This window comes from Simochromis diagramma, unplaced genomic scaffold (assembly GCF_900408965.1).
Source record: "Simochromis diagramma unplaced genomic scaffold, fSimDia1.1 OVJJ01000685.1, whole genome shotgun sequence".
NCBI classification, from domain to species: Eukaryota; Metazoa; Chordata; class Actinopteri; order Cichliformes; family Cichlidae; genus Simochromis; species Simochromis diagramma.
This window is the reverse complement of record NW_024387477.1, coordinates 12,035,658-12,044,842: the sequence shown is the minus strand read 5'-3', so window position 1 is coordinate 12,044,842 and position 9,185 is coordinate 12,035,658. Positions and strand designations below refer to the sequence as shown.

Genomic DNA, 9,185 nt, shown 5'->3' with positions numbered 1-9,185 from the left:
CGGATGAAATGTTTATAACAAGCTGAACACAGCGAGGTTTACATGACGTTTTTCCTCATGTGGCGTTTGGCAGTAAAGTACTTAAAAACCACATTGTTGTGTGCTTCTTGTATTTTAGCATTAACTGTTTCTTCGTTATATGTAGTCACGCATTTTGGCTCAAAAGCTATAAACATAAACACACACACACACACACACACACACACACACACACACACACACACACACACACACACACACACACACACACACACACACACACACACACACACACACACACACACACACACACACACACACACACACACACACGATAGATCACATATCTGAAGGTCCATCTACTTTTCTACAGTAAGACACTCAAAAATATTGCTGTCCGATTCTTTTAAGATCAGTGGGTAAAAATCATTAGTGTTCTTCACTGATGACAGTGTTATCCCCCAACCATCTCGTCTATCCTCCCTGCTTTGTCACAACCTCTGCTTCGGTCTCCGTCTCTGAGTGTTGTCCGAGCTGTGCAGTCAGGAAGGGGTTGAAGAAGAAGTCAAAACCGAACTGGAGGGCATTCTGGGCCGTACGCCTCCAGTCATGTTCAATCTTGTACTGTCTGCGGCTGGGAAGGCGGGCGTCGCCGCATGACATGCAGTGAATGGCTTTCAGTTCAAACACAGGCCATTTGGAGCCTAAACGCCCCTCCAGTATGGTACTGAACTCCACCAGGCTGCCAGTGTTTAAGTGTAAAAGCACAGACTTGAACTCGTTACTAGCCCGCAGTACTATGTCCTTAGTGGCGTCTTCATCCTCGATGATCGTCCCGTTCCTGGATTTCCTCTCGAGCGGCATGCCCATTGTAACTTCAAACTTGTATCGGTCAAACCGTTTGATGTGACATTCGTGCTTTGCCAGTTTTTTAAGTTTACACAGGGGATCTTCAGGAGGAGGAGCTGGGGCGGGCAGAGGCTGGGGCTCGGCGGTCGCATTCTTCAAGTCATCACACAGAGGATATGGCTCACCGTACAGGCACCGCATCCAGTTCCCTACAAATACAGGCAGCAGGTTGATAACCGACTGCGGCCCGTTCTCAATGTCGGTCACACGGACATATTTGAATCGTCCCGTCCATGTGACACGATGTCCTTCCAGATGAGAGCAGAGAATCTGGGTTTGGGCCATGTTGGACTCCTTCCAGGCCAGAGGGCCGCAAAGGTTGCTGTACTCAGGCCACGTCAGGGTGGAGTTGTACACCTTCATGCCCTCAGACCTGTAGACGTACATCCAGCAGAAGAGCACCACAGCACTGAGCCAAACCAGGATGAGCTTGACAACACTGCTCCGCGACAAAGACCGAAACACCTTGATGGGGTTGAGGCTGAAGCGAGTCCAAAGCCTCAGCACCACTGGCACAAAGCAAACAGTCAGCGTGACCACCATCTTGGTGACCTCCAGGGTGAGAAACCACTGCACTAACTGGATGATGAGCATCGCAGCCATACCCAGTGAAAGTATAGGAAGGGCAAACAGGAAGAGGAAGTAGCCCACACATGTGCGGATGAGTCCTATTGCCGAGGCATTATTAAGGAACACCAAGCAAAGCTCGCACCAAGTGAAGCAAACCAAGTAGGGCACCAAGCACAGATAGGTGCCCTTAAAGCCTCTCAGCTGGGCCATACGGAAGAGGAGATAGACAAGGTGTCCATACAGCAGACATGGCATCCCCAGGTTTAATGCCATGATATCGCCAAGAGGCACAGTGATGAAAGTCTTCCCGAACATTCGGAGGAACCACAGGGACTCCGGGAAGAATTGAGTGAGGGAGCATGCTCCAGAGAGGACCTCTGTGACGAGGGCTTTACGAGCGAAGAGCTGAGCTGAGGCATGAAGGCTGAGGAAGGCGGTAATGGTGAAGAAAAGAGCAACAGCAGCCAGTTCTGAGCAGGGGATCCAGGATTTATCAGCTACAGGGAAGGAGAAAACCACAAAGACCACCGAGAGCAGGAAGTACCTGATAAAGCAAAAAAAAGTAATTGTTCTCCTGCAGAAACAGTTCAATTCTTCTTTATGGTAATATTAAAGGAAGAAAAGATCAAATTGAAGCTAATCTTTACATTATTAAACTACTGGCAACTGAGTGATGTGGACTTACAGATAAGGCTCCAAGTGCGTCCATCCAAAGTTGGTCTCAGCCTGCTCCAGGTCGAGACCAGGTTCAAACTGAGCAAGCAGGTCTGTCAGAGCCTGGAAATGTTCCCACGCTTTAGAATTCTGTAGAAAAAAAAAAGTTTTGTTTTAATAAAACAAAGGTACTATATTATCAGAAATCACTAAATACGTCTAGTACATCGTGACAAACCTGAAATACACGCAGTGTGCAGATGACCATGGAGAAGAATGAGAGGTAGAAAACCAGCAGGGGGATGATGAAGATGAAGAACTCGATTGTGAGGTTGGAGATGATAAAGAAGAATATAAGTGCGTTAACGTGGTGGGTGGGGATCAGGGCGCTGAGCCACTGCATGCCCGCTCGTGACGCCCAGTCGATAAGATGCTCTTTTATCTCGAGAAGGGCGTACAGAGGAAACTTCAGCAGCTTTGAAAAAAAAACAACAAGGAAGACAGAATCAGTACGTCGCAGAGATGGAATCAGACAAACAAAATCTTTTAAAAATTGAATGACTAAAAAAAACTCTCTTTTTCTCACAGGGACTTGAAGGCTATTTAATGTGTTTCTTTGGGGAATTTTTTTTTTAGAAATACGGTGGAAAAAGAGAAGGTGCAGATCTAGTTAATGAGATGATCCTGAGAAAATCAGTTTAGTTTAGACCTGAACACTTAAAACTAGCTATACAACTGATGCTTTTTCCCCCCCTTTTGATGAAGCTATTAATTATTATTCATAATCTGGTCCAAAAGAAGCCAGGAATACTCAAAAAAAAAAAAAAAAAAAAAAAAAAAAAGGAAAAAAGGAAAAAGAAAAGAAAAAAAAGTTCACCGGAAATCTGAAGTCCCAAAAAACATTATCATTTGTGACTGGTTAAAATTTTCAGTTCACTGCAACTTTTAATGTTTATTTAGTGAGTGTATTTGAATTATTTCTGGCTGTTAAATTAAGGATCATATCAACTGACGACTACACAGGTGAAGCTTTGGCTGCACACCTGGTCGTGCTTCAGGTGAATTTATGTCAGGTGAACATTCACATCCTGACTGATGAAGCTTCGCTTGAGCTGTTATTATGTGTAATAAACCAGCTTCCAACTGAATATTAACACAAAGGAATGGAAAATGATTTAGAAATATAATTAGATGGTTGATTTTCTTCCACAAAGGCTAATAGTGAAAGAATGAAAACAGAGCAGGACCGAAACTGATTAAGTTGCAGAATTTCTTTCACTTTTTCACAGATTTACTAAACTCAAGACAAGCAGAGCGTGAAAAGAAGATGACAAAGGCAGACCACTACCCCCCAAACCACCTTTTGATGCAGGGGCAGTTCATCTGGATTTTTCACTACTATTTCATCATCGTCATCATCATCATCTCCTCCTGCAGCAGCCATAACTGGTGAGGGTGCAATACCCTGGGCGTACTTCTTGGTCATCTCAACAAAGTCATCAAGACCCACATGGGAACTGGCTGCAAAGAAGTACAGAAGAAATATTAGTACTTTTATTTTACTCTGACAGGCCTGTAGGACACTTTGGGCTTGAGGAAATGACAAATTGTGCATGTTTAATCCCATTAGAAGACACATTTCAGACCACACATACCCTCACTGGTGACCATAGTCTCCAAGACTCTCCTCTGTTTCTTAGCAGACCTGTTTAGGGGACCAGGGGAAACTGGTGTGTCTGCAGAGGGTAGAAAGTATAATTTAAAAAAATGAATGCCTTCAAAATGTAAATGATTTGAAATACAGTATTATTCCTCTCGGACCCGGCTCTGTGTTAACATGTTCAACGTTCTCTAGCATCTCAGAAACGGGCACAGACTTCTTCCTCTCTGGGTTTAACTTCCAGTACATGAGCAGAGCTGCCTTCCTCACTCCTCTCTCAAAACGAGTCTCTGTACACAACTTCTTCACCTCCTCAAAGTTTTCCAGTGTGATGCCTGAAGAACAAATGAGGATGAATGCACAGATGAACATTAGCTCAATCATGCTCCAGTTTCACACTGGTTCCATTATTCTAAAAGCTATGCACTAAGAGTAGCAGTCATACCTTTCCTGGAGGCCAAACACTGCTGCAGCAGTCTGACCGCATCCTTGCGGCCCTGTTTAGCAGCCTGGACGAGCCAAGTGACCGCTGTGCAGTTGTTCAGTTCTTCATTGCTTTCTTCTGCCAATGCCAGGAAGTAGCGGCCCATCTGTGCAGACACACACAGACTTTTAGACTTGCAACACAAGCATTACTGTGACTTAGTGACCTGTCCGTCCTATCAGCATGTCACTCTAAAATAAAATGTATAATTACTTAGCTCATATGCTCTGTCATCACCATATGGTGACTAAAGTCCACAGTGTCTGCAGTATGATCATTGCCACTAACCTTAGTCTGTGCTTTGGCATCACCTGACTTTGCTCTCTCCTCCAAATCCTCAAAACTGACCTCCTCCTCTGGCTCCTCTGAAACAGAAAATACATTTTCAAAATCCATCCAGTAGATTTTAGGGCTCTTTCAAATCTTTCCACCTTGGACACCTACTAAGGTAACCCTTGTTTTTCCTTTCTTTTTTTTTTTTAAATCATTGTTTTCTGTGGTATTTCTAGCCCGCTTCCAGAGCACTGGGTGTGCATCAGAGGCCAGTTAGGGTGATATCTGCTTGTACAGCTTACTGGGGCTGGCCTTGGAAAAACTAAGAACCTATTTAGTTTTAAATATCTTTATTAGTAAGCATATATAATACAAGTTATAACTGTTAGGCTGAAATTAATGCTTCAGTTTTTAACCAGTTAGTTTTGTAATTCCTAATAGAAAGCTCTGGAAACTGGCATGATAATGACAGAAACTACGGGTTACCCCCTAGTAGGTGTCCAAGGGGCAAAGAGTTCATTGAGACCTGCTGGATTGGGAAGGGACCTTTGGACCTTTGGTTCCATTGTTTCAGAGTCAATGGGTGATTTGAACAGGGTTTTGGTTAGATCCTTTAAATAAGATGTGTATTTAACTCGAGCTTTAGACATTTTCAAATGTGTTGTTTTACCATATAATATACATACAAATATCACATTTGTAAATTTTGAAGGTTTTACATGTCAGATTGAATGACATTTCAATGGAGCCTATCTCAGCTGTAATAGAGTGCCAGTCCATTTACAGGGCTAACACAGAGAGACAGAAAGACAACCAATCATGCTCACTCCTCGCCAACTGAAGCCTAACACTAGCCCTTTACTTCTGCCAGCAGCAATTATGATTGAACCACCGCTGAAGTTCTGTTAGTTGTGTTAATAAGGCTGAGAAAAACATGCCAGTGACTTTAACACGACTTCAGTGGTTTTATTTTCCTAAAGTTTTTTTTATTTATTTATTTATTTATTTTTAACTCAAAATCATATAGAAAGATGCCATTTGTCCAGGGAACCGAAGTCACACCAACTTCCAGTTTGTCTTACAAAAAACCTCCCTGCTGTACTCTGTGATCATTTCAGGGACACAGCTTTGAAAGTGAGCACAGCTGTCCCACACAGGGTGCTGTTTAAACCTTCTGTTAAGAGAGCAACAGCCAATCAGAGGATGGTGGCCTAAAAGGTAAGAGATAAAATAATTTGGTTCAGGCAGTGGATGAACGACATTGTATAAGAAAAATATAAATTACTTTGAACTCTAATTCGCGCAGAGCTAACCAAGAAAAGTCCAAGAATAAACATATGGAGCTTGACATTATGCCCACTTAAAAACAAAAAAAAACAACAAAAAAAAAGCAGCTATTTAATATATTAGGTTTTCTTCGGGTTTTTCGAAGGAGCAACTACTCCTTATTACTCTACATTTTTAAATAGTCTGCAGATGTTCCCAACAAACAAAAATAGAAACAAGACACCAGCTCAGTGTGGCAATCTGTGACATCAGTGATCCCAGAGCATGAGCATGAGTCACATCCTTCCAGAAACAGCTTTGGCCTTGACAAGACCTGATAATACCACAGAGCCCTCTTGGTTTAATTATCATCTTCCTTTGGCTAATGATTTCTGCTACTCTTAAATCCCAGTTCTCCAAAGGAACAGGATCTCACACCGAAAATGTGTCTGCTTCCCGTAAAGTAAGCAGTCATATTTGTTCTGTTTAAAACTAACAGCAGGAAAAACAGATGTGGAAACACTTTTCCGTCATGCGGGCTGTAAGTGATACTGGTGAGTGAAAGTGGTCTGCCTGTGCCTGTGGATCTCAAGAAGCAGAAGAAAATGTGAAGCATCCAGTAACTTACACTGGTAAAGCCACGTACACTTTAACCATCTGCCTGAGCTCTAAAATAACTGTTTATTTAGCACAGCAAACAGCTGCTGCTCATTCTCCTGGTGTGCAAACACTTCCACAGTGGTGCAGTCCATCTCCCTGTTTTACTTTCAGTACATTCAGAACTTTAAGACACTTAATTATATTATTTTAGACAGCTAAAGAAACTGGAAAGTGTTTACTTATGAAATGACTGAGCAGGTAAGCTAAATATATAAATCACTGCAAAGGGTTAAAAAGATAAAAAGTGCTATTCCCCTTCAACCAAAAGACGTCTTACTTGCATACCGTATTTGTTTAGTTTAAAAAAACACATGTGAAACCATCTTTTCTCTTCAGGTCAGCAAAAAGGGAGAGGCTGCTTTACATGCTGAGGTAAATGTCTGTGGTCATGGAAACACTGCACTGCACATACACAGTAACCTGGGAGTGTTGGCTGCACTGATTCCTGAAGAAGTGCAAAGTGAAGGTCAAAGGTCAGTTTTGATTCTCACCTTGCTCTGGTGTGGGAGGAGTCTGTGGAATTGTTGCAGGACCTCCAGCAGCTGATGATCCAGTCATGGGATTCCCTGTAGACGCGGCGTTTAGCTGAGATCTGCCCCCCTGGGAGAGGCTCCTGATTGGTTGCCGAAGAGGCGAGGTTGTCGGTGTGGAAAGGGAGGAAGAGCGGTAAAGAGGATTTGGAGAAGTCCGAGGGGAGGCAGTAGAGGGAGAAGATGAGGGTGTTGCTGGAGGTGTTGGCATTGTGAGTTTAGGATTTGGCCAGTTTGAATTTGTCGTAGTTGAGTTAACAGATGAGCTGAGAGAGGAAGGTCCGGGTCTCAGGGTGGTAGGAGACGAAGGGTCCAGTTTGGAGGCGGATGAACTGGCAGTTAGTGAAGGATCCATGGCTGAAATTACATCAAATTTTTTAATCAATTAGGAATGTTTTGGGGAACAAACACAATCCCTGTGATTTATGAAAAATTATGAACAAAACATTACTGTGGTAATACTAGTAATGCTGCAGTGTGTGAAAAACAGCAATGCATATACAGTATGAAGCACATGTTCAAGGACAAGCAGCTAACAGAGTGCACCTGTTGCAAAGTAACAGGTGTTTTGAAAGGTTGTGTTCCCTCATCATCACATGAGTTTTCTCCAAAGTGAGATTTTACCGGGGGGGTGAATCAAACAACCAGTCACAGCCGATGGTTGTCTTCCTTGAGCCTGGTTTTTGCCACTGTCACCAAGTGCTTACTCATAGGGGGCCATGTGATTGTTGTGGTTTCTTCCCATTTTCAATATTCTAGTGTCTTTACAATATAATATAACGTGTCTTGGTATGACTGTTGTTGTGAATTAGTGCTATATAAATAAAAATGAATTGAATGCAGTATGTACCAAATATTCATGAGGAATTTTTAAATTAGATTTTTAATGTGTTTGGTTGTTTTTTTTTTTTTTGTTTTTTTAAGTGTGGAGGGGTGTGCTTGATCTCCCAAAGTGTTTAGGAAGGTGGTATGTCAACCACATGAATACCACTACCAAAACTTCTCAGAATTTATAACAAGACTTTCAATTGTCTTCAGTAAACCTCTCATAGGTTTTAATATTGTGCATAACTGATGTAAAATGTGTCATTTGATTACTATAAAAGAAAAGCTGCTTTCATACTACAGACGAAACCAACAGATCTCAGCCACGTAGCTCAGACTCAGGCAGATTTCCAAAACAAATGTAATATTTACCTCTGTTATCCTAGAAAGCTCCTTTCCTTTTACTAATTAAGGCCAAATAATCCCACACACAATTTTGTTCAGATGTGTGCTACGAGGTCTATAGTCTATTTTAGATATTATTAACCGAGCCCTGGGTAGCTATATTGAGAAGGTGACATCCTTAAAGTGCAATGACTGCAAATCAAGTGTCCTGGTGCCCCTCTTGGATAAGCAGGACAGGGCTCCGATGACAATAACTTTGCCGATAAAGGGGACTTCCAAACTAAATTTAGCACTCTTAATAAACGTTAGCGGCAAAAAGAACGCTATATACACACATACACAATGCCATTTCTATATATAGGGCTACTTCATTTGATATTAAAAAGACAGCAGCAATTGGATGTGGCAGGAGGCGTTAGCTGAAATAACCGGTGCTTTAGGAGCTAACGCTAACGAGCGCTGACATTCAACACTTCTAATGTCGGCTTACCTTTCCCGTGACAACACCAGTTTAATTAAACCCTCCAGATTAAATTGCTTCTCGGTTTGTTCACTATTTAGAGTCCCAACTCATTCTTCCATCCCCCCCCTGAAATCCGCACGTCCTCTGTTTTTTGTGGTCAAACTCCAAGCACACACGACGCGCCGGAAAGTCTGTCAGCTGCTCCACTCCACGTCCACGCCCACTTTTCATTCTGCGCAATGTGATTGGAAAGCGCCGAAAGCTTGTTTTTATTGATTAGGATTTGATTGGCTGCAGTGGCAGGAAGTTCAAATAACCCTAAAGTCAAGAGAAATCAACTGTCGAACGACTAATATATCGAGAACATTTGTTAGAATTCATTTAGCACGAGGACAGAAAAAAAATGAGTTCAACGGACTACGTCTAACAACGAGTTACTATTTTGGAGCTCGAGGTTCCTTTAAATTCTCCTATTTGTTTTTATGAGTCGTTTATCGATGTATATTTTTTATGCTCGCAAAAACGCAATATTGATTTTATACCAACAGATGGCAACACAAAACTAAA

General features: G+C 42.2%; 1 protein-coding gene across 1 annotated transcript; it reads right to left on the bottom strand.

Moving 5' to 3' along the window:
* Positions 1–351: 351 nt before the first annotated feature.
* Positions 352–8,851, bottom strand: wfs1b (Wolfram syndrome 1b (wolframin)). The gene is made up of 10 exons (XM_040015353.1): positions 8,646–8,851; positions 6,947–7,342; positions 4,545–4,621; positions 4,218–4,362; positions 3,934–4,107; positions 3,768–3,848; positions 3,473–3,633; positions 2,351–2,587; positions 2,144–2,262; positions 352–2,002 (listed from the first exon to the last, which is right to left on the bottom strand). The coding sequence occupies exons 2-10, from the start codon at positions 7,338–7,340 to the stop codon at positions 454–456; spliced, it is 2,937 nt and encodes a 978-aa protein (XP_039871287.1). The 5' UTR covers positions 7,341–7,342; positions 8,646–8,851; the 3' UTR covers positions 352–453.
* Between the last annotated feature and the right edge of the window lie 334 nt (positions 8,852–9,185).

What these genes read in the sequence shown, in the direction of transcription:
- wfs1b (XM_040015353.1), bottom strand. Translation starts at nt 7,340, where the DNA reads ATGGATCCTTCACTAACTGCCAGTTCATCCGCCTCCAAACTGGACCCT. An exon ending in GACTATGGTCACCAGTGAGG is followed by an intron (nt 3,634 to 3,767) that starts GTATGTGTGGTC and finishes ACTTCTTTGCAG; the next exon opens with CCAGTTCCCATGTGGGTCTT. An exon ending in AACTGCCCCTGCATCAAAAG is followed by an intron (nt 2,588 to 3,472) that starts GTGGTTTGGGGG and finishes TTTTTTTCAAAG; the next exon opens with CTGCTGAAGTTTCCTCTGTA.